Source organism: Dermochelys coriacea, chromosome 5 (assembly GCF_009764565.3).
Source record: "Dermochelys coriacea isolate rDerCor1 chromosome 5, rDerCor1.pri.v4, whole genome shotgun sequence".
NCBI lineage: Eukaryota > Metazoa > Chordata > Testudines > Dermochelyidae > Dermochelys > Dermochelys coriacea.
In genome coordinates this window covers 122,677,324-122,703,645 of record NC_050072.1, presented here as the reverse complement: position 1 = coordinate 122,703,645, position 26,322 = coordinate 122,677,324, and the positions used below count along the sequence as shown (strand labels likewise).

Sequence of the window (26,322 nt, the reverse complement as noted above, 5' to 3'; positions counted from 1 at the left end):
GGAACCTGCATTCATTCCACTGTTTGCAGAAGCAGAGATGTTCTGAGTATGGAGATATGATACAAATTGCCCTGGTCCCTCTTTCTGCCTACTGCTGGAGTCACTGAAGAGGCTTTAAAGCTAACCAGCATTAAAACTAACTTCAAATCAGTTCTTCAATGCATCCCAAGATCACCAGACATTCAGAAGAGATTTCATGGGCTTGGACAAAGGAGCATCACAATGACCGCACAAACTGCCACTGCTCAGCGACATGGTTCCCCATTTAGCAGAGTTTGTCAATTTATGAAGATCCAAAGCTGAGACAAAAGGAGAAAACACCTCACTAGCTCTTCTCCTACCCCCGCTTAATCATCTCACATTTGCCTGCCCTATTCTCCCCAAGCAAACCCGGAACATGCTGCCTTTGCTTAGTTAACAGTTATCATTGGTTGTTTTATGTCTATCTTTTTGTCATGCCCCTATCCTAAGCACTTGAGATTGTCTGATAATCTCTTCCTTCAACACTGCTGTCATCATACAAGCAGCTGCTTTGGGGGCTTCTCTTACAGCTGCCAGATTTTTAATTTGGGATATTTTGCTTTATTGGCATCGTTAAAATAATAGAGTTTGTGACTCAGATTTGTCTTACATTTTAATACCGTATTCCAGAACAGTGAAAGTTCAGGCTTGGGAAGTTCACAGCCTTGGATCTGAGTCTACTTCTTTTGTAGGTTTAAGTCAAAACCCTTCCTTAAGTAATTTCTGTTGACTACCTGAAGAACTTTTAAAATTGCTCACACACATACACGCACACGCACAGATTAGCCATTAGGAAAGCACGTCACCACACTGGCTAGTTAGACAAAACACAGACACTGCCTTGGGCTTGGAAAACCCCATCTCAGTTGAAAATGTTGCTCTCTTGTGAGACGGGCAGTCCCAGTTATGGAAATTCTAAAAGCAAAATGGGACACTTAGAGCCAAAATATCCCCCCATCTTCACCGAATCCAACCTCGGGCCCAGATTCGGGAAAACGTCTTTATTCAGGAAGGGCACTTGAAGCATGGGTTTCAATCCCATTGAAGTCACTGTAACTAAAGCACATTTTTAAGCGCGTTCCTGAATAAGGATGGACTTAAGCATGTGCCTAATGCTTTCCTGAATCGAGGCCTGACTGAAGTCAATGAATTTATACAAGACTGGGCAGGAACTAGTTTTTCGTGGGCTTGTTTGCATGCATCTTCTCAGAATGTTTTACTGGCTCACAAGAATTTCACAGCTGTGTTGATATCCATACCTGAAAGGCTTGTGAGTGCCTTGGGTTCTTTTCTATAATGTGCTTCAAATTTTCAAGTATCAACTATTTTCACATGGTTTCATGTGATTAAAGAAAGTAGCCACCTTTGCAGAAAACAGTTTATTACATAAATGAGAATTGGTCACCATACCCCATTACAGACAAAATACTGTGAATAAAGCATGCACTTATCACAGACATCAATGACGTTATCAGTTGCTTAATTTTGAAATGCTCTTCTTAGTTCTAGAAGTTTAAGGCTGTACCAAAACAAATATTTAAAAACAATAAAGTCACACTACAATAGTAGCAAACATTGTACATACCATGAAATCAATCTGTTGTTCAGCAAAACTAGACTTTTAAAATGTACTCGGGGGGGAAATAAACAATGAGCTGAAATGCTAAAACATCAGACTCGCTTAGCAATTTGAAGATCAGTCAATGACAAGACAAAAGTTAATGATCTACTCCAATTAATAAGCAACTAAACTTGTTCTTTTTAAATACTTAAAATGATCTGAGAGGTGAGAAAAGGCAGGAACACAGCCACTGTATGAAATTCTTGTTTTCACTTTCTTCTCCTTACCTATTCAGTGTTTCCCTGTTTCTTTTGCAAAGTGTGTAACAGCAGCACTTTTCCAGGAGAGTTCTGAAATAAATTACCAGGAAGTAGATGTATGGCATAAAGTGTTTATTCCATCCCAGTTAAAGTCGGAGGGTCAGACATATGAGAACAAAAGGTGACATGTGTCTTTGTGGAGAGGTAAATAGACCTTATAGAAAAGTGGACTATTTTAATCACACCTAATGTACATAAGGGCCAGATCCTCAGCTGGTGCAAACAGCGGTAACTTCATTGATTTCAGTGGTTGACACCAGCCAAAGATCTAACACTTCATGCAGTTCTACTCTAAAAAGTTACTTTGTAGAAATCGCATTGTGGGGTTCCACACGTATTGCTCTTTGCTGACTCCAAATCAAATGTGCAAAGATAACAAGTGGCAATCTTAGCCTAGGATCTGAGTCCCAAGATGGGTTCTTTATGACTCACCCACCACCAATAACAAAGATCAAGTGGCCAAGATTATGTCCTCAGTTACCACCTCAGCCTCATTTCCCTCATATTTCCCACACTGTTACACTGTTGCAATCTTATTTCCTTCACTGAGGGCATAAATTGAAGGCAATGGGACTGAATGGATCTTAGTTAACAGTTTTGTTGATGATGCACAAATTAGGAAAGAATCCAAATAACTTTCCCAGAGATGTACTGGTTCTGAAGTATTAAAATACATCAAAATCTTACCTTTTCCCCACTAAGACAAACAAATGAGACTCAGAATACACAGAGGGAGCAGATTTGCTGAGGAAGAGGTTGCCATTTTTACACAGAACGATATTTTAATACTAAAAATAGATTACTTTTTCATACGGAGATCTTTTTTTAAAAATAACTGGTTACGTTTAGGACCGGGATTTTCAAAGGAGCCTAGGAGAATTAGGCACCTGAATTTCAGTGGAATTTGGATATATAACTCCCTTAGGCACCTTTCAGAGTCCCAGCCCAGAACATTAAAATATTTTCTAAAAGTACCTTTTCCTGTAATGTGGTTAAACTGATATAAGGTTTCCCCAGACACATCAGTGATTGTAAAAGAGGTGACCCCAAGGGTGCATAATTCATAACTGAGTAAGTGAGTAGAAGGACTCAAGCAAGTGGAAAGCAGTATTCAGTCCACCACACTATTAGCACAACCAAATGAGTAGCTTTCCCAGAGCTGGGGGCTCCATAAGCACTGGTAGGAGATGAACATGTACCAGCAGAGCCTTTTACACTCAGAGGGCAGCACTCCATTTCCTTTTCCCAGGTTTGTGCTGGTAGAGTTATGATCACCTTTCCAGATTGCAGTGCACTAATGAAATAACGTCAGTCACTATGGTGATCTAGTTTGGCAAGAACACATCCAACTTCCGCAATGAGCGACAAAGGCATGGGAGCCATGAAAAAACAGCTTTTGTACTGTAGGGACCCAGTGTAATTTTTCAGAAAAGGAGTACTTGTGGCACCTTAGAGACTAACAAATTTATTTGAGCATAAGGTTTCGTGAGCTACAGCTCACTTCATCGGATGTAGCTCACGAAAGCTTATGCTCAAATAAATTTGTTAGTCTCTAAGGTGCCACAAGTCCTCCTTTTCTTTTTGCGAATACAGACTAACATGGCTCTGAAAAGTGTAATTTTTGGCAAACTGGTGTGTTGGATAGAAAAATGTTGAATAAATGCTGTGCTGCTATTAATCCTCAGAAGCAGTGACTCTGATGTGTGACAGACTCAACAGCAGGATACAGCAGGGACTGGCATAGGAGCACAGATGAAGGGCGTGGTCCTCCACCGCTTCACACTTCGGGTAGCTATTTAACACCTGTACCGAGTGGGTGTAAACTCTCCCAAATCAGAATTCTGCACTCATGCCAATGGTGGCATTTTACATGCGTTTTGTTCATGTGTCAACGGCTGCCGGACAGACAAAGCTGTGGAGAATCAACTTGCAGGTCAAAGTTGACTTTAAAAGTAGCAAATGTTAAAAATGGAGTCATCTCAGCAACAAAGGAGCCAAACTGAAGACAATGAAGCTACACCAATTTACACCAGCTGAGAATCAGGCCCAAGATCTCTGGAGATGGTGAAAGGGTTATGGCATTAGCCTCGGACATGGGGGACACAGATTCAATTCCCTGCTCCGCCACAGACTTCCTCTGTGATCTTGGGAAAGTCACTTAGCCTCTCTGAACCTCAGTTCTCCATCTGTAAAATGGGGATAATAGCACTGCCCTACCTCTCCGGGGTATTGTAAGGAGTAATATATTAAAAAGCTTGTGAAGTGCTTTGAGGTCAACTGCTGAAAAGCACTATGTAGGAGGTTGGAACACACCAAAGAGTCATAATTAGACTTTATACATTTAAATGTGGATATTTTCAGAAGTGACTAGTGATTTTGCTTGCCTTGATTTCTGGGAGACATAGAGGCATGATTTTCAGAAAGTGCTGAGCACCCACCTTCAGAAAATCAGGTCTTTTAAGGGGTCACAAGTTGGACACCCGAAAAGTGATGCACCCACTAGTCACTTCTGAAAATCTTGGCTTAGCAGTCTTTTTGGAGGAAGGTTGCAATTACAAGTGCTTTTAAGATTTTTTTAGGTCAAATTCATTCCTGGAGTATAGACTTGATTTTAATACAGTTAGTCAAGGGATGAATTTTAATCACTGATATTTTTCAAGTAATATTGCTTTTCTCGCAACTTGGTATTTTGGTTTGAAAAGTCTTCCCAAGTTTTTCAGTAGATCATCCCTCTCCATCCTAAACCCTTCCAGTAAACTCATATTATTTGGTTTTCCACTTAAAAAAAGTAATCTACAGATTTCACCCTGTTAAAACTCACATCAAAATCAAGATGAATTCATCTACTTTGTTTTTTACATTCATATTTTCAGCTTCTTCAGTCAGAGGAGAAAAGTGACTTTTTGAAAATGAAATGTCAGAATTATGATGCAACGGGTCTGGCATGAAGATACCTGAAAAGTCGGAGGCCAAAACTATTGGGCTTGACTCTGATCTCACAGTAGTTTTACAGCAGCGTAATTCCATTGATTTCAATAGAGCTTGGAGGAGTTACTCTTCAGTTACACTGGGTGCAAGGGAGCTCAGAATCAGGACTACTAGGAAAGCTAACACCGGAACGCATAATTACTGTATCACTTCAGTGTTAGGTCAATGCAGTTTTTAAGACTGTTCCATTACAAATTTAAAAGGTTTTCCTAATGATTTGATTTAATATTAAAATCACTATTTCAGATATCAAACTCTTCTGCCGTTATTCTGCAACACACGCAGACCAAACATTAAAAAAATAAAATAAAAAAATGCTGTCCAGCAACATGTCCCTTCTTACCAATCACTCTGTGTTTTCACATGTATCTGATTTAGTAAATAATACATTAATAAACAAGAAATATCCATGACATTTTCCAGTCACTTTTAGAATTTTTTTTTTTTTTTAAAGATGGAGATGATTTTTTTTAACCTGGTGTGTGGTCACTTGTGTGGAACAGGATATTGTTAATTTGGCACCTCCTGTCTACCACAACATATTGTTTCCTTCTACAGAAGGCACTAAATACTGGCTCACAACATTAAACAAACAGCAGAGTACACAGTTTATCATGTCATACATAAAACTATTAACTGGCACAGCCTCTTAGTACAGATTTTTCAGTTAACTACAATAAGTGGTTATAGCAGCAATACATAAGAACATAAGAACGGCCATACTGGGTCAGAACAATGGTCCATCTAGCCCAGTATCCTGTCTTCTGACAGTGGCCAATGCCAGGTGCCCCAGAGGGAATGAACAGAACAGGTAATCATCAAATGATCCGTCCCCTGTCGCCCATTCCCAGCTTCTGGCAAACAGAGGCTAGGGACACTTCAGAGCATGGTTTTGCATGCCTACCCATCCTGGCTAATAGCCATTGATTGACATGGTTAACATTTCTACAGATATCACAAATGTACATATGTAAGAGCACCTACAAGACATGCAAAATCTCAACATCACTGAATCACACAATGCATAGAAATCATCATTTTTTTTGGCAAGACAGTAATTGTTTTTAACAAACACTGTTTATAAAACAAAAGAAAAATAACAAAATCTACCTTTTAAAAATGCTGTTAAAAAGTTGAGTTTTAACTATAATGAGGGCACAGTTAGAAAAAGTCAGTAAGATAAAGTTGGTTTTAGAGTAAGATTTAATACTGAAAATGGATTGATCACTTAGGAAAATTGTTCTGTGAAAATTTTGTTATAGTGAAACAACATATGTCCCTGAAAATCATGTTTAACAGTGCTAAACCTGCTGTTTTGCAAAGAGGAAGAAAACACAAATTATTAACAGATTAAAGGGATTAAACATAGTAGGTAAAATAAATTAAAAGATTTATTTTTGCTGCTGTTTTCCTAGCACTGCTCACCATGAGACCAACGGTTGTCATAGTAAAACACTTTTCAAAGGTCAAAGTTAGAGTAGATAATTAAAAAAAATGGAAAATATTTTTTAATTCCCGTGTAAAACAAAACAGGACATTAAAAGGCTGGTCAAAGACCAAGATTATGTTTGCATTCTTTAGAAAGAAGACAAAGAGTTCTATTGTGTTTGCAAAACTCTCTCTCTTTCTCTGTGCCATTCGATTATCTTCATCAACATTTTACTTACATTCTTCTTGGTAATCCAATCTCTTTCTCTTTTACCTTGCCATGACCTGGTAGATTGTGACAGCTCAAGAACGCTACATTGCACGGGTATTGTTCACCAAGACAAGAAATAATATAGATACAAAGGTACTGATCCAGCAAAGCACTTAGGCATGTGCTTAGCTTTAAACATGAGTCATCTCAGTGAAGTCAGTATCTATTCACATGCTTAAAGTACATGCTTAGCAGCTTTGCTGGATCAGGGCATAAGGCACATGCTTAAGTCCCGCTGCTTATGTAAATTCCTTGTTGAATTGGGTCCTATCAGAAAGCCAGATTCTGCTCTAGTCTATAGTGGTGCAATGCCACTGAAGTTATCCCAGTAGCAGGGGCAGCTCTACCAATTTTGCCGCCCCAAACAGTCGCCGTCGAATTGCTGCCGCCCCCCGAAGAGCCGTGGAGCTGCCGCCAAATTGCGGCCGTGGGACACGGACTGCTGCCCCATTCTGAATGCCGCCCCAAGCACCTGCTTGGAAAGCTGGTGCCTGGAGCAGGCCCTGCCCAGTAGGGTTGCATGACAGTAACTGAGAGCAGAATTAACCCCCAAAACGGAAACATTATTATCTCACATGCTAGAGATCTGAATCTCTCTGCAGGACATTCCAGATCCTGTGTTAGTCTCTGTTGCTGTTTTTATTATCAAATGTAGGGATTCTCAGATTTCAGCAGTGTAGATGGTGGAGACTGAATAAATGTCCTGAAATACCAAGAATAAGATAAAATGCCGTATTTATTTAATTTTTAAACCTACAGTAAAAGACAATATGGATTGTATTTCTAAAAGCCATAATGACCCTTTGTTCTATGTATGAGATTCACCCTCGTTTCAATGTGAGTTCTGTGCAAAGTCCTAGGGGACAAAGAGAATAGGTCCTTATCTTTGGAAGTGTAGGGCCCAAATCACACACTTGGGTACCCAAGTGAGGGCAGCCAGTTCCACACCTGAGCTCTCAAATAGCATGTCAGAAACCCAAAGACTAAATTTGTAAGTGCCCACTAAGAACCAAAAAGGAGAGTTGGTAGCCAGGCTTGACAATTATGTACTTTGTATTTCAGCTGAGTGTACACAGCACCCAATGTGCATGAGTGGCAGTAGAAAAGGTGACCTGTGGGACTGGCAGTTAAGTAACAAACTGAAAGGAAAAGTGTATGCTGTATGAGTTTCTCCCTGCCTGATATATGGTGTGTTTTACATAGCTGGAAGAAAAGAAGAAACAGGCAGTAGAAAACAACATACTGAGGAGGATGGCAGGCAAGCAGAAAATAGACAGGATGCACATGGAAGAGATTGGGGGAAGATGAACTTGGGGCTCTCAATAGGGTGACCATATAGCAAGTGTGAAATATCGGGATGGGGGTGGGGGGTATTAGGAGCCTATGTAAGAAAAAGCCCCAAATATTGGGACTGTCCCTATAAAATCAGGGCAACTGGTCACCCTAGCTCTCAATGACAGATAGGCTGGAGACCACATGTTTGAGGCGGACTGGAGAAGACTTGGAAAAGAACAACCAGCAAAGAAAGAATGGGAGGAAGAGGACAGCAAGACAGGATATGACGGAAAGACTCTGGTCAAGAGAAGTTTGAAGAGAAAAGGACTGAAACTCCAAGACCTATGAACACATGCCATTGACCTGAAGGAGTGCCAAAGAACTGTAGACACCTCCATCCCTGTGTAATGGCAAAAGGAGTTCAAAAGTGAAATGTAGTGAGTGTGTACAGCACCAAATTTATTTCTGTAGTAGCTTATGTCACCTGGCAGTCTTATGCCCCCTACCTAATAAAATGCCTCCTTTCTATTCTGCAGAGAACAGTTGGAGTTTGGCTAAAATTTATACATTTAGGACCAAGTTCTGCCGTCACTTAAACCCCATGCAACCCTCAAAGAGTTTAGTCAGTCAAGCCTCTAAAACTCCTCCTCTAGTACATGGAAGTTTAGAGACTAACAAATTTATTTGAGCATAAGCTTTCATGTGCTACAGCTCTCTTCATCGGATGCAAATGCATCCGATGAAGTGAGCTGTAGCTCACAAAAGCTTATGCTCAAATAAATTTGTTAGTCTCTAAGGTGCTAAAAGTCCTCCTTTTCTTTTTGCGAATACAGACTAACACGGCTGCTACTCTGAAACCTACATGGAAGTTGTGAGTATGGATCAATGGGCAGGAAGCATGTTTATTTAGAAAGCATTTTCTTTCCTTCCTTCATCTGGTGCTACAAAATTGGCAAGAATCTCTATGGCATGATTTTATAATCTATTAAGATCTCATTTTTCAGCTAAAATATTCCCTAAAGTGAGCCTGATTCTTCCTGAGTAAAGAAGGCAGAATAAGGCCCAAAAATATATTATATAGGTCACAGGAAGAACAGATATTCAGAAAACAATTCTGAAATAAAATTAATGAACAAATGAGTAAGATTTTTTCTGTGTATGCTCTAATACTTTCTGTATCTATATAAATGTACAGTATATATATTATGTATAGAGACGCAGTATAAGTCACACACACACACACACACACAATATATGAGTTACATTTAGGATCCAACCTTGCAAGTATTTTATGCACAAAATTCCCATTTTAGTCAGGGCTTGTAAGATTTGAACCTATGCCTGGCACACAGGGAAAAAAATTAACTCATAAGAAAATTACTATCACAATCATAACTCATTGGCTGCTCTGTCTCTTCTTTGCTATAAGCATATTTGTCTTCCTGAATGAAGTTATTCAAAATCATATAGAAGCCCAGTATCGCTCCTTTTTTTCCCTTTTCTTCTAAACTTTGTCATTATTTCTCAAGCCTTAAATCCTGGGAAACGATTTCTTTAATTGGTCTGTTCTCAAGCCTGATGTTCCTTAGGTGAGAAGTAAAAACATTAAATACTTTTAACCACAGATAGGGAATCCGATCAGCAGCAATGCAGAGCAAATTGGGGATTACCCCAGAGTGAAAGTTGCAAAGTCATTTCACAGTCTAATTTGACCAGAAAGATTCTAGAAGCCATATACATTACAGTATCCTGTAACCAAACACTAAGACAAGGGAAACTAGTAAAGCCTGTCAACATATTAAATAAAAACATCTAAACCCCTTCTATCTCCTTTACAAAGCTTTCTGTTGTAACATAAAGCTAGATGGCTGCTATGAGAGCAGGACTCACAATAAAAGCTGAAATCAATGCAAAATTGTTACTGGGTTGTAAGTTCTGTTTTGGGTTGCGCGATGCAAAGTTAGCCCCAATTTCAAACCAACTTGGGCAGATTTATGGTTTCCTGTTGAAACTGAGTGAAAGTTTTGTGTAGTTTTGATGTGAAATCGGGGGGGGGGGGAAATCAGTTATTTTGATTTAGTTTCACTTTGGGTTTTCTGAAGACTGATATTGAAAGCATAACTCAAGAGGAAAAAAAGGATGTCAATGCTTGTGGGTCAAAGTGCAATGCTGGTTAAGTGTATGTGATTATGTTGTCCTCTACGGCCTGGTCTACACTGCTGGGAGGATTGATCTAAGTTACGCAACTTCAGCTACATGAATAATAAATATATGTCTTCACTGAGGTAAGTTGACTGCTGACTCTCCCCCGTCAACTCTGCCTGTGCCTCTTGCTCCCGTGGAGTACCGGAGTCGACAGGAGAGCACTCGGCGGTTGATTTATTGCGTCTTCGCTAGACGCGATAAATCGACCGCTGCTGGATCGATTGCTCCGGAGGTAAGTGTGGACATGCCCTACGTGTTGGCCCACAGAAGGTAAGAGCTCTATTCCTGCTAACAAACATGAAAGGAGGTTGTGGAATCTCAATCACTGGAAGTTTTTAAGAACCGGTTAGTCAAACACCTGTCAGGAATGGGCTATTTATTACATGGTCCTGCCTTGAATTCAGGGGACTGGACTAGATGATCTCTCAAGGTCCCTCCCAGTCCTAGACTTCTATGATTCAATGAAGTCAAAGCAGTCGCAGTGCAAGTTCCTCATGCTGCCCTCTGAAATTCCTCATCTCATTTGGCCTTTACGGAGACTACCACCAAGTATTCCGGCTGCTGTAAACAACAGTGATGTTTTTAGTGATACGGACTCATTAATCAATCATCTCCATTAGGCATTACATCAAGACCACCAAGTCATCACATATATGGTAACTAACCAAATAACTATGAGACAGAATGAACTCTAATCACTGTCAACATGGACCTGATTTAAACCAATGACCTACAAGGGTAAGGCTCCCATTCTGATGACCCAGCACCCTTCAAATCTTCTAGTCTCCTGTGAAAAATTTCTATTAGTTAAAATAGCACTAAATATCATTTTTTTTGAGCACTTACATCAGAGAGGGTATAAACTCATCTCTAGAATTCATTAAGGTTTTAGATGTGGGGTTTTTTTGCATTCTTTCTGATGTAGCTGCATAAGCAGAGCACAAAACTTTTAAAAAAAATCTAGGCCCTGTAAAAGTCCTGGTTATTGCCTGAGGTGTTTTAAATTTCTTGATGAAGGAGAGGTGGATTTCAATAAAAATACCCAAATCCAATAAATACTCTGGGTTGGATTCTCTACTGGGTTAAGATGGCCTAACTCCATGAAAGTCAATGGAGCTACACACCATTTACGCAAGCTGAGATGATTGCCCTGAGGATGTGCAGGATATTTTCCACAAGATTATAGCTATTGTAAAGCAGGTCAAAGTCCAGGCGTAGGAAGTGTCAGACTGTCTTTTTATAAAAAGTAGACTATTAAAAAATAGCAAGAATAATATCTCTGAAACTGAATTAAAAGGTCTATTTTCTTTCAGCATCAAATAATCAGAATTTTTGTGCCAAATAAAAACTTGCGTTTTGTTAATTTTTCACCTCAGTTGGCAACTCAGTTACTTACATGAGATTTATAGACAGTAGAAAATAACAATGGGAAAAAAACACATAACCCATTAATGCAATGGATATAAATTGGGATTTTCAAAGGTGCGTACCAGCTTTAGGCACCCAAATCCCATTGAATTTCATTGAGACTGAGCACCTAACTCCCTTAGGCTACTGAAAGTCCCAACCATAATGGATGTAGTGTCCATTCATTACTGAAGATCCAAATTAAACTGCAAAACAGATGACTGTTAAAGATACTTCACATTGCTCTGTAATGAACTAACCTCCTAATCCCTTTTCAACTGTAGGTCCATTATCGATGTACTGTACATCTTAAACCTGGTCCAGATGAACACAAAGATAACAAATGGTTTAATTTAACTTAGGACAGATTATACCATATATCTGTGTTAAATTAGCATGATTTCACAGCTCCCTTAGCCCCCTTAGGAACGCAAGGAGTTATGGGACAAGATACAGTGCTATTTCCTCATATCTGGCACTATATATAGGATGAAATTAACCCCCTGTGCCAAGTGACCCTAGGTCCCATTTGAATCCTATTTTGAGGACTTTTGTTAGACTTGAATGGTGCATAGACCTTGTGCAAAGGTGAATTTCACCTATGCTCACCTGCATGGCAGGGTGGGAAAGATCGCCTGCAATGACATGTGTTAAATGATTTCAGGTATGAGATAAGTCAATGAGATGCATCTCTAGGCTTGTGTGGTCATTCAAATAGACACACTGGTGTTCCTTTCAGTGATTGCATACTACAAAATCTAAGCCTGCAGTTACCAGAATGCTAAGGCCCAGTGCTCCAGGGACCACAGGTGTGTCTGTTAGGAGTAGAAATAGGCGCACTCAGGGTGAAAGACTCTGTCCCCCGCTCCAGTGTGCAGGTGCCATGAATGTGCCACTATAGGCAAAGGAAGGATTTTCCTGGTGCAGGGAAAGTGAGCTGCCTTCTCACAACCACTGGTGTAGGGGACATGTCAGGATTAGGAAAGGAGGGGGTGGATCGAGGATGGCAGGGGTCAGGACCCCATCACAGACTTCTACAAATTGTCCTTGGGGAGGGGAAGAGAGAAAGGAAGAACCATACATAACAGATGCTAGTCATGTAATTTAATGCATGTTGGAACATACTCAGATACTACAGCAATGAGGGACATATAGGAATCTGAATAGAATAGGGATAGTACATGGTGCTATAGAGATTTTAATTTACATTAGGGCCATTCTGGCCCCTTGTCCAGCCCAGAATCCAGGCAGTGTGAAAGCACAAAGCCACCTCCTACTAGGCAATTCTGTTTTGTGCTGCACATCAGCTATACCAGCAGCGTAATAAAATGTGATTTTCCTTCTAATCAAACACTTGAGCAAAGTGTGTGTATTAATGTAACCTGTAAAACACCTCATATGCCGAAACAAAGCTGTAAGTATACTATAGATTAAATATCAATGCTCTGTAGCTTCTGAGAAATGCATATTAATATGAAATAGTTCCACAATGTTGGTATCCTTCAAGAAACAGACCTGTGTGACAAGTACAGCTGTTCTGCACTTTTATATTGTCCAACGTTACGTTGCTTGTACAATGTTATTGTAGAATTATTACACAAAATAACTGAAGAGGGGTTTTTATGCACATTGCAATGTAACTACAGTTAACCTGTAGGCTTTTTATGCCAATTGCATGTATTTAAAAGTATAGCTATGTGGAAGTTTGTGTAACCCAGGTAAGATTCATATACTTGAACTAGTTGTGCAAGCTTTTTCAGACACAAATAATAGACTGTAAGGTTCACAGAACTCCAGAGTTCACCCATCTCAAGTATGGAATATCACATAGTGAAACAGGTGTTTTGTGCAAACATGAAATAACCCCAGAGATAGACACCAGTGATTATTAAAACAAGGCATAAGCATTCAGTTCTAGTATCCATAGGCGCATATATCTGAATGTCCAGTCATTCAAATATACTCATATGCATGTATTTGAAGGACCACTTTCAGATGAACTCACCTGTGTCTATTTTAATGGGTGACCATAAAACACTTCCAGGTTTGTTTCTTGGCTTTTTAAACAGACGGTTTGCCTTACATTTACTACACTTGTTAGTGTCATGCTTTTTATTGTGAGATGTTTTGCAAGAACTGACAATGTGGTCATGCAGTAACCTCAGCAAAGCCTACTTTGCACAACAAAAACAGTGGGTTTGAAATCTCTCTCTTTCTCAGGGTTTGCGTAGCTGTGTTAAGACTTTAAAAAAAATTAGAGAACCAAATTTTGTACTCAGTTATGCCCAAGTTACCCCACTCAAGCCAGTGGGTTTGCTTAGGTGTAAATGAGGGCTGTCACATTGATGCGAACCATACTAAACACTTTTAAACGGTGCTACTTTTCTTAACTTGGTTTAAAATGCACAGAACCCACGCCAGTGTTTACATTAGGACAGGAGTCAGTCAATAGCACAGATAAAGACTCTCAAGGCATTTTTACAAGTTTCCCAATTCCTTCATCATTTCGCATGGCTCAGGTCATTGGCTATGAGTAATACCTTATTTCACGAGTAGTCCCTTTGATTTCAGTGGGACTGATCATGGAGTAAGAGTGACAGAATCTAGCCCCTGGTTTCTGTAGAAATAAAGGGTTAAAAGGCTTGTGGCAATTTACGGAACTATGTCCTGGCTGCACTGTTGTGGCTTTACTAACAGGAAAGCTTCACACTGCGGAGACAATAACATTCAATTCAACAAGCAAATATTGCACAGGAAGAGTCATTACACTCATTTTCTCAAAGTTAAAAAAGAGGTAAGTACTTGAACTCACTTCTCAAAGCTCTATTTTGACAGGTTAAATTAAAACGTACAGCAGGCATATTAATAAAGAAGTATATAGCACCTCCTTTATGGTCCAGATTCTGATACCGTTACTCAGACTGAATAGTACCTTCCTCCAAGTGCCATTTAACGTCAATGGGTCTACGGTCGGAGTATGGTGCTACTCAGTAGGGTTGCCACTTGGCCAGGCCAGTTTTTCTGCTGCCTTGCTTGTTCCTGGTCAGCGGATGTGGCATGTCAGGTTTTATTTGCTGCTGGCCATGTGTGTTGCAGATGGGGGACAACACGCTGAAGTCCAGCCAATGCCCTGGTCTTGCTCTGAGTGTGTGTAACATGCCACAGGCTCCTAGGGCAGGATGGGTGTGGGGGCAAGCAGCTGGGGGGAGGAGGGTCAGGCTGGCAGTAGGGGCATAGCCAGTGGCAACCATACTATACAGATATCAGATTCTGGCCCTATGTGTTCAAAGCTACCTCAACAAAGAGTCTAACTAGAGAGCTCTGTATTGCGCTGACCATCCCTAGCAAAGCTTTCCAGCATTCTGCCACTGGCACGGCAAGTTCAGACTATTGTAACCCTGAGTTACTTGTTAGGGTTGTCATAAAGTACAGAAGAAAAGGCTAAATACACAAACATGTATTTAAAAATAAAATAAAATAAATGCAATAAACATGCCCCTCCCTCCCAATCTCCAAAATACATGATTCCTAAGCATGTGAACTAGCAGAGCTGCTATCTTTCATGGTTATATCAAGATTAACGCCCTGCCTATGACGTTAACCCAAACTCAAACTTGTAAATGCCAAACAGACAAACACTGCGGAAATGGGAGTTGGCAGGAAGGGTATGGGAAATATGGACTGAGAAGCAAAAAACAATGGAACTGCTTTTGCTCCCCAAGCATATTCAGCAATCTTAGTGCCTTTTCTTCCTTAATGATCTACTCTGATTAGACTTGCCTCCAGCCAGACAGAATAAAAGACTCTAGTAAGTCTAGGGGATGACTACATTGTGGCTGGGAGGTGTAATTCCCAGCATGGGTAGACAGAGAGGTGCTAGCTCTGCAGAAGCTAGCATGCTAAAAATAGCAATATGAGCAGCAGCTCTGGCAACCCACCCGAGTACAATTTCACCTGACCCTTTGGGTACGTACTTGGCTGGCTAGAACAAGCCGCCACCCATTCTACTGCAGCTGCTGCGTAGACACATACCCTAAAACACAATCCTCGCATGCACAAAGTGGCGTTTCAAGTGTTTGGCGGAGAAATGTATTTCTTTTTATGCTGTATGGGGCCAATCAGGGAGACAAAGCTTGATCAGAAAATATGAAAAGGCAAAATCACACCGCAAACCAATTAATCTCAGCTAACAATTCCAGGTCCTACCTACACGAGTTCCATAATATTGAGCAGTCCCGCGAGAGGGACGCATTACTATTTCTCATGGTGGTGTTGCCACTCGGTTCGATGGGTGCCCAGTGTCTCCTGCTAGCGAGGTTGAAGCTAGCATGGGTACACCAATCTGTTCTCCAATCACAGCTCCAACTACCGTGTAGACACACCCTAAAGGGCCAAATATCCTGATCCACTGAACTCAGTGGCACACCTGACGCTAATGTCCATGGGCGCAAGTTTTGGCCTCAAATTCAATGTTCAAAATCAAGACCAATGCCTCTTGTAGAGCCAGTAAGAACTTGCAGTATGACCATCAGCTACCTTCACCTGACTCCAGCCAAACCAACGTCTACCCCTAAGTCCTCAACAGTGAGGAAGAAAGGGTACTGTATCTGTTAGTAACTCAGGGACCGGAAAGATGGGTAGAGTAGTAGCTCTTGGTGATTTATCCTCTTGTCCAAAACTCTGGCTTAGCAAGCACACAAGAAATCAAAGCCCTGTAGTGCCACAGGTGTAGTGATATGTAGGTATCACTGGGAGTTCAAAAGCAGATTGTGCTACACACAAGTTGCTTTAGAGTTGATATGTGTTACAAGGTCAGGTGGGAGAGAGATTCGTTGGGGTGAAATTCATGCTTGTGCAGAGGGCCACCACAAGGTCGACATGCTACTAACATTCCACTGAAGACCTCAGAATAAGGCTGAAGTGATGCATAGAACCTTGCGCTAATCCTCTGCATAGGAGAAAATTTCATCCTCACACCCGTTAAAGTATATTCATTGGGTTGGTTAGTTTCTACTTCTTTTTGCTACCCTTATTCTCACCCTCCCTTTATTCTCCCCTGGTTTAAATGTCACTCACTACAGAGTTGCAGATCTAAAGAATGTAAACAAAGAAACAGACAGTTTGCTCACCTATGACCTGATCAAGCACCCGTTGAAGTCAATGGATGGACTCCCATTAACTTCAATGGCCATCAGATCAAGTTGCTAGTGGTTTTGTCTAAAGTCTCATCTTTGCAGTGCTAGGGTACCTTAGCAAAGTATTTTCATATGTAACGCAGCATAAACTCAGTTCAATTACCATCAAAATGATCATACTTAATTTTAAAGGTTAGGGATTATAATGCAAAGGTTCCAACTGAAATGTTTAATTTGTTAGCGTTCTCCCTGTGCTTAATGAACAATTATACTGCAAAGTAAATCAGTTGGAAAGATAACAGTCATTATTTAGTCTTTAAGAGCCAAATTCTGCTTTCATATTCACATATATTGTCTTCGGTGGAAATTGTGTGTTAATAGCTGAATTTAGCTCACTGTGTTTTCTAGTATTTTAAGAATTTAATTTACCCCCTCACATATTAAATATAAAAATCATTTACATTGTCTATTATGCCTCCTATGGATTTTGAATGACAATTTAAAACACATTTGATTTATCTGTATTCTATTTTTATGGCCTGGGAAGAGATTTCTGATTTTTCAGCATTGTTGCATTCCCTGGAAAATTGAAAGAGTGGCTGAAATTCTAATTTAGTAGAAGCTCACGTTGCATTTCCATGGATAACATAAAACAAAATACTAATGACCAATGCTTAGTTTGAAACACTAAAGGTTATTTGTATAACAGTCTTTTTGCCATTACACCTTTGCATATTGTTCAAAACAAATATCTCATAGTCTAAAGACCAGAGACATTTTTGATCACAGAAAATCAACAACAAAAAATAGTTAAAAATAGTCTTCAGTGGACTGTGTTTAGGAATATTATATATTTTTCCAGTTGGCATAAATGAGCCTCAGGAACCACAACAATAAGAAAACAAAAACTGCTCTAAATGATTTCACAAGCTTACACTGATACACCTCTTATTTCCTGGTCTGGCTGAACAAGAACAAGCTTTCAGGTAAGAAACAGCAGCCAGTTTGTCTAAGTTTGTCTCCCTCTACCTTGGAGATCATGTTGTTAAAATAAGAAGCTTTACAAAAATGATTTAAAACAGATTTGAGGTGTAAGCCTCCATGGGGATTTACACTCATTGTTTGCATGCATGTTAAAAACTGTATTTCCAGTCTCTCTTGTGTTGCCTGAGAACCATTTTGCCCTTGTAAAATCTGCAATTATATTATAACCCATAAGTAGCTTTCATTTTTGTATTAAACACTATAAATACTATGTTAGTAATACTAAACTATTTCTATCGACTTATTTGTAAAAAGAAAAATATATTATATATTTATATTTTTTATAAAGTGAATTAACACTGGGAAGGTGTGGGGAAGTAGTGTACAATCACAGTTGATGTGTATTAGTGGGCATAAATTCAACGCTTAACAAAAAAACTGTTCAATTGAAATCCACCTTTCAAGCCGTGTCGGAGGAAGAGTCATAAGAAGCTGACACTATGAAGTTGCCAGAACTGGAGTGGCTTGCCATAGACTGGGCAGCTTGTTGACTTAAATTGTTACAGATTAGCACCAGCTGGTTACTCTGTGCTTCGGACAGGGTGCTGCAGCTCTGGTAGACGCTGAAGTTGGTCTTTCTGCCAGGGATGTTGCCCTTCTCGCACATCGTCTTTACCATCTTTGCAAGCTTGTTCTTCCCCAGGGCTTGACAGTTGTACCAATGAAGTGCAGCCAAATTGACAACCGGCTTGATGGACAGGTAGAAAGGAGCATCTTCATATCGCATTGCAGGGGGCCGTCTTTGAGCGTACTCCTTGTAGTCTTGCACTGGGCAGGTCTGTGGAGCATGCTGGGTGGCATAGACTCTGGAATCAGTCCCTCCTCTCTTGGTTTTGGCATTCATATCACCAGTCTCTTGCCCCATCCACTCCAAATATTCCAAGCCTGTTTCTGTCACCCGGAGCCTGATATCTCCCCATTTGAGGGTGGACCCATGAAAACCTGTGCAGTGTCCAAACGCCTTAGTATTATTTAGCCAGACAAGGTTCAGCAGCCCCTCGGGATTATATCGACTCAACAAGCCTCTTTTGCGTAGGATAAGCTCATCAGCAAAGGTCAGCTTCATGGATTTGTGTGGCTTGTTTCCTTTGCCTTTACATCTCAGCTCTATTTGCTTTTGCTTCAAAGCTTCTTGAGATCTCTTGAACTCTTTATCCCTTGTAATACTGTATCCATACCTGTGTTCTTTGAGATAGCGCTCCAGTCCGCACTGATAGTTGGCCAAGCTGTTCGGCTCATATTCTGAGCCATCCTTCTGTCTCGCATCCACAAAGAAGGATGCTAGATATGCATCGAGCTCTTTGCAAGGGATGACATAGATTTCCCGGGTTTCTGAGGGATATTTGGAGATGAGAAACTCTCTGAAGTTACGGAGAGCCGTCTGAGTGCTGCGAATGGTTTTCTCATTCTGCTCCCTGCTGAGTTCTGCTGCTCTCTCATCCTGGTCTGACAGAGGAAAAAGAACAGACAAGGGAACAATGAGTTTGTGCGACATGTTTTCCCCCAAAATAATTTCCTTAAGAAAGGAAAAAAAAAATCAATTTCACAAAGATCATTGGAAAACATTATTACATACCTGTCTCATGTTTGAAAAGCCAACTTCAGTTTCACAAATGATGTTACTAGAGTATGGCAAAAAAACAATCAAAATGAGCTCCTCCTGTCACTGGCGCACACTTGGGCGCATGGAGATTTGTGGACAAGTCTGGGACTAGAGGCAAGTCTGCATTTTCGAACAAATGTGAGATAGAAAACTTGTAGATTGATTCCACTGCTGTGCGCAGGGGCCCAATTCGAGTAGCTAAACCCATTCTGAATTGCTTCATTTGTGAAACCAGAGGTTGTACTGGTTCCAATTAAAAAACAAAACAAAAACTAAAGCATCATATTTATTCCATTAAAAAGTATCTTTAATGAGATGCATTTTCAAGTACTAAATAAATATAGACAGAAATGTACAGAACATTATAACACAGCACACCCAAACACAAAGGGTTTGCAAATAACCATACTACAGTGCAATCCATAGTTTACAAGCAGGGCCAGCCCTAGACCAAATGGCACCCCAGGCGAGGACCATCTTTGGCACCCCTCCTCCCATTTGTTAAACTTCTGCGTACCTTATTTTTTATTGCATTTGTAACCCATTTCACAACTTGGATGCATAATTTGCATGCATGATTTATCCCGGTCATATAAGATGATAAATTTGCACACTAGGATCTGTAAATCTGTATTTATTCAGGACCCTGAGCTCAGCACCCCAGGCAGTTGCCTGCCCCTAAATCCGCCCCTGTTTACAAGTGTACAGATATGAAAGATGTAGAATATTTCATCTTTAGGGGACAGAGAAGAAAAACATCAGTAGCTACCAAGACAGCACTCCACAAATTCACTTAGACTTAAGATCACCTACACAATCAGGTTTCTTCTTGAGAGTGGAACCATTTCTCCTTGAGGAACTGACCTTTCTTTCATGCTGGAAACCTTGGCAGAAGATCAAAATCTGGAAACAATTTTATGCTGGTCTACAAGGATATTTTTATAGGTCTTTGTGATCAGTGACATATTAAACCACAGTTGTTAATCAGAGTTCAAGCCATCACTAAAGGTAACTTTTGTTGAGATACTAATTTTCTTGTTGATCATGGCATGAAAAGCATAAAAAGGAAAATGGTCCTTACATTTAAATTACATGTGATATTGAAAGACTATTTTCTTTACATGTGCAAATTATCCATCTATACAAGGATGTAATTTAGAAGCACAAAGGTGGAATGGTCTCTTCAGGTATATGACAATGCTTAATGGTATTAGAAAATGATAAACAACAAACACAAAGAAGAAAAATTTCAGTGACAAGCACAAAGAATTAGCTATGCTCTGTTGTAGTTAAAGGAACTCGGTTCTGACATTTTCCCAATTAACAAGCAGAAATGATTCAGGCCTTTTCTATATGTAATTTAAAAACAACATTAGATACAATTTCATTTTGTTTTGCCCTTTGCAGGTCGCCTTTAAGAGTGTCCTTATTTATAACTGCAGATAGGTACCGGAATTTGCATTTCAGTGAGAACACAGTAACACCTAGCAACCAGCTGGATTTATCCAATTTACATAGCACTTACAAATGTTGTACAAGACAATGTGCACTACCCACTCTTCCTGTTTAAACACTTTGGCCTGTTTAAATCAGGCCAAAATAACATCAGGCCGAGTAACTCACCGGTGTTTAGTGGGTGATGCTCACAAATTCAATCTTTCTTCTGCTAGCCCTAAACACTGGCATCATCCACATTTTAAAGTGTTTTGGAGGATAAGCCAGATTTTTCAGTTGGTCTGAAGCTACATATTGTCTGGACCTCAATTCTGGGTACTAGGAGGAGCTGGAACTGGCCATTTTCCCAGATTAGATTAGAAGAGTCCATTCTCTCATGAAAAGCACTCCCAGCACTTCCAGCCCCCCATCTTGTTAGCCCTGTGAATGATTCTCACTCTCAGCCCTGCCTGCAGAAGGGAAATAAGCCATGTATGGAGCCCAGGTGCTGCAGAGCTTACTCCTCTCCTGATGGCACTGTGACACCCCATAGCCATGATATTCAGGGTTGCTCTCCAGTCAACCCAGATCCCCTGCTCATTGTAGTGAATTGCAGGAGGAAGAGGAAATCTGTGAAATTTAAAGAGGAGACAGGACTAAAGGCAGAACAATGTACTGGATGCCCACCCTCTTCGATTGCTATTTATCACTTTTGTTTTCTTCCTGAAACATTGACAGGTATGTAATTTGGATGTCAGATGTTTAAATCTGACTAGGTGTCATATTTACATTTTTTCTTTGATCATTGTGACAAAGATGAAATGTTTCTAATATACTCATCATTCAAGAGAACTAGTGAGTCTCCAGGGACTCAACATGGATGCATCTTGAGATAGCTATTCAACTCCAGTATTTCATCTATTGTTCAGATAAACATAGGAGTTATATTGTCCTATATTCACTTATCAAGACAAAGAAAAAAGCATAATACAGTCACCATACTGTATATCGTATGACGCATGTTTCCAAGAGTGTAATTAGGATCAAAACAGAAGTTCAGTAAAAATGCTTTTCCATATTTATTTTCCGTTAATTACTTCCATATTGAAAATTGCTTAGTTTGTAAGTAACTATGAGTTTTTTCCCTAGTAGTCAGCAAAACATGATGATTTTAGTACCTGAAAATCCAACTGTATTCTATCTGCTTTCAATCTCATCATCACCAACAATAAGGATCTAGAATCAGAAATCAGCTGGAACGTCTGGTGATGATGAATAAAAATGAACCGTTTTTCAACAGCTGCATTATTTCTGCACTATTAGCATTAGTAAAACTTTTTTTTTTGGAGGGTGAGTGAGAGGGAGGTCAGGGAACTAAACAGACATGATTTGGAAGAGATACAAGGCTAAAATCCTGCCCTTGCTATCACTGTACAGGGTTATGTTATCATATCCTTCCATTTCTGTGTATGTACAGTATAGCCTTATTACAGTATTAAAGCCTTGATTCAACAAAGTACACAAGGATCCCACTGACTCGTGTGCTTCAGTGCTTTGCTGAATCAGGACCTAAGAGCAGAATGATTCTTTCTCCCTGTGTAACTGAAATAGGTCATCTCTACTGTATACAGCCTCAGCATAGGGCAAAACCACCTTTTGCCTATGTCTGAAGATCATCTCCCTTGAGCACCTCCTGTGAGGCACTGAGTGTTCTCATTAACTCTGGAGGGAGCAGAGAGAGATCAGCCCCACATAGGAGGTGCTCGGTATCTTGTAGGTTCAGTCCCTGATCCACTTGAGTGCTGCTGCTTAATTCTGTCCTGGAATGAGAGCCTCACTCCTTCTCTGGCCCCATACACTAGGCCAGCGCAGTGTAAACGGTCCCTAAAAGCCCTGGCTCCAGCCGGGAGAAGATTCCCCCAGGACAGGCACTGGAGAACACAGACATAAGGCTACTCTCCGAGGACCCCCATCAAAAGCTGCAGAGTAGGGGTGTGCCAGAGTGCGTCTGGGACCAGAAGGCTGTGTCAAGGACAGAAATTTCAGACAGGGCTGCCTAAATTATCCTGGGGGCCTCTCCAGCCCCCAGAGCAACCCAAGATTGGGAAGGTGCATTCCTCCAGAGTAGACAACTAGTATTAGCAGCACCATTTTATGGATAGAGAAACTGAGGCACAGAGAGATTACGTGACTTGCCCAAAGTCATGCAGGAGGGCCAGGAACAGAACCCATATCAGATCTCCTGGTCCCAGTCTTGCTTCTTAACCACAAGGCCATGCATTCAGTGGAACCCACCCACGGGATGTTGATCCCCATGCAGGATAAGTGGAATTGTAAGGGTCAAGGACTGTATACATCCGCTTTGAAGCACATGCCAGCTGTCAAAAGAACACTGCTGAATCAGGTTTCTGCAGTGAACGTGTGAATAAAAAGTAACAGCTCTGTTTTGAAGACTAACCACAATATTGATGTTGATATAAAAGAACCCCAGTATACCACAATGGAGACTAACATGGGTCAATGCCTGGGAGAAATCCTTTTATTCTGGTAGGATACAGTGTTGAAATAAAGGCAGGTGCTGTTTAAAGCATGGGAACAAACATTTACTTCAGTACATCAACCACCATTTATAAGTCATCAGTATTTTGACTGGCAGTCCACATTTCCACCCCCATACACACTTTTAAAATATTGCTTCTGTATACACAGCACATACAACAGCTTTCTGTTAAATATGCCATAAATCATCACTTGTTAAAGGATGGCTTGCCACAACACAGGAGCATCACACAGTCACTCATCTTTTCTGAACTTGTGAAGATAAATTTCATATCTGCAAGTAAGCTGTTATAAATCCTCTGTGCTTTAAAGATGCCTGGTAGTTATTATTTACAAATCAGTGCCTTTGGCAACCATATCCAATGTAACCTCTCTACTATCACTATCTTCTGATTAATTATTTCAGTGGTCTGGCGTGTCACTTCGCGTGGGAGGCAGGGACTTTTATACATAATGGGGCAGGTGCTCCACTGGTGTAAATCAGCAGAGCTTCATGGGAATCAGCAGACCTACAGCAATTTACACCAGCTGAGAGTTTGGCGTAATGGGCCTGATTCGCCACTGTGTTACTCTGATTTTATGCCGATGTAACTGTGGTGAATCAGGTCCATTATGTTAAAATGCCGCACCTCCATTGGCGTAAGCCAGGGGTAATGCCGTGCAGAATCACGCCAGAGAGATATAATTCTGATACAACCATATACGCCCAACAGAGATTTCAAACAGCAATCCGTATTCTACAAGAGCTGGAAGGGGGCAAATAATTCTGTTTCTATTCTTCCTGGCCTCATTAAAATCTTAACTCCCCCCATCTCACCTATAGGAAATGAGGAAGAAGGAAAGGTTTAAAAAAAAAAAAAAGGTTAATGTAGCCACAAAGAAGTGTACAGGCCTTATATAATAAGGATCTGACACTTAGGAGTGCTGCTAAGGAACTGGAGTTCATTTCTTGGTCTCAGCCATATGATCTCGGTCAGGGAGACAAAAGTCTACATCCCAGTCCCAGAAGAGCGGTCAATATCCACTGATTCCAACGCCTACTGTTACTCTTAACTAAGTAATGACAGGTTCCTGTCATAGTCACCTTTGTCTCGCTTTTCCCCTTTCCCTGTCCATATCCTGCCCTTGCTGTGTCATGCTGAATTTGCATTATGCGCTCTGCGGAGCCGGGTTTTTCTGAAGTCCTAACAAATTATTTTGCTGCTTGTTAGAAAGAAAAAAAAATTAAAAACATATATAGCATTGATACGATCTTGTGTATTCTCAGGCCAGAACCCTGCTCGTAACAACCTGAAATACTGCTGGGTTCCATTCAGAACAGATCTCTGACCAGTTTTTTCCTGAGAACCTAGGCTACTCAAACTGTACTTGACTGAGTTTGCTGGCAGCATTAGTTAATAAAATAGCTTTGAAACAAAAAAACTGTCCATACTGATCTATGCAGCCCCACTTTACTGTAGTATTGAAGCATCTCATGTTGTTTAATGTATTTGTGCTCACAACACCCCTCAAGGTGGGAAAATACTATTATCCCCCTTTTACAGAATGGAAACTGAGGCACAAAGAGACTAAGGGACAGATCCTCAAAAATATTTAGGCACCTAACTGCCTTTGTGGATCTGGGCCTAAGTGACTTGCCCAAAGTCACACAGAAAGTCTGTGGTGGAGCAGGAACTGAACACAGATCTTCTGAGTCCCAGACTAGCACTTCAACAACCAGATCAACCTTTCTCACTAAACTACAGCTGTGTTTAATTCAGATGTAACTAGCATGGTTTGGATTTTTTTCTATTCTGATTGCAGTATGGATAAGGTCCAACACTAACAATTGAATTACAAATTGAGGGTTGTTTTTATTTCAGCATGAAAAGTCATTGGGTAACACTGAGTAAGACAGCTGCATTTAAACTCTTCTGTAGTTATACACAAAGGACACAAATATTTGTTTTAGTTCAACTCAGATGCTGGTTTCTTTAGGGTGCAAAAGCAAATGGTTTATAACATTACTAACAGTCACCAGATGGAACTACTGCAGGTAGTCTCAAGTTCAATTTAACTGAACCTATAGACAGTTAGATCTTGGCAGAAATATGATGCTAGTTGTGATGTGGTTTTCTTATAAGCTGCACATGTCACCAGTCAAAGGGAATGTCTATACCGCAAGAGAAGGTCTGATTGCAGTAGGGTGACCGGATATCCTGATTTTATAGGGACAGCCCTGATCTTCGGGGCTTTGTCTTACGTAGATGCCTATTACCACCCACACCCTGTCCCAAATTTTCACACTTGCTATCTGGTCACCCTAGATTGCAGCACAGGTAGGTATCCCTGTGTTCACTTTAAGCTACAGTAGTGAAGATGTGGTGGGACGGGCTTCAGCACAGACTAGCAATCAAAGCACAAGCCCACCAGAGAGCCAGGGTACATAGTCAAGTTGTTAGCTGTGCTGAACCCTACGCCACTACATCTACACTACTATTGTTACCTTGGCTAGCTAGGTTAAAGCTAGCGTGGGTATTCCTGCCCGCATTGCAATTACACATTCATTTGCAGCATACACGTACCCAGAGTTTGTTCACTGGCCAATTCTCTCTCCGATTAGAATAGATTATTAAGTGCAAACCTACCGCCTAAAGAATATTTTAATACAAGCAAACAAAAACGTGCCCTGGTGTCAAAAACACGCCTTGTGGTGCTAAGTGCTCACAACTCTGTGCTGAAAACACAACACACAGCACCTTGCAGGTTTCATGCCTCGCACTACAATACAATTATTCTAGAGACTTGCTCACAGTAAATGCTAATGTCACATTTACAGGCAAGGCCATTGTACCCAGAATACAAGCAACCTTTATGATCACGGAATTCAGAAGACAGCAATCTGGCTCTTCATTCTGTCCTAGAAAGAACACTGGAAAGTCACTCTCTTCTCAGTGTTGTAAAGATGGGAAACCACCTCTTCCCAGACTAAGAGGTCTCATTGATAAATAGTGCCTGAGATTATGTAGAACCACTCCAAGAGTAAGACATCCTTTAATAACATACAACACAGCACTTGTAGAATGATATTT

General features: G+C 40.5%; 1 protein-coding gene across 11 annotated transcripts in view; it reads right to left on the bottom strand.

Moving 5' to 3' along the window:
• Positions 1-26,322, bottom strand: part of KIAA1958 (KIAA1958 ortholog) — a 122,962-nt gene that overhangs the window by 16,695 nt on the left and 79,945 nt on the right. For 5 of the 11 annotated variants that reach the window (XM_038403256.2, XM_038403258.2, XM_043514402.1 and 2 more), the window contains one exon: positions 8,678-19,101. The exons of 5 other annotated variants lie outside the window; for them this stretch is intronic. In XM_038403256.2, coding sequence (XP_038259184.1) covers positions 18,056-19,101 — 1,046 coding nt within the window. In that variant the 3' untranslated portion in view covers positions 8,678-18,055. Of the gene's footprint in view, positions 1-8,152; positions 8,162-8,677; positions 19,102-26,322 lie in introns of those variants that run through there. One more of the 11 variants, XM_038403263.2, reaches the window with a different exon arrangement.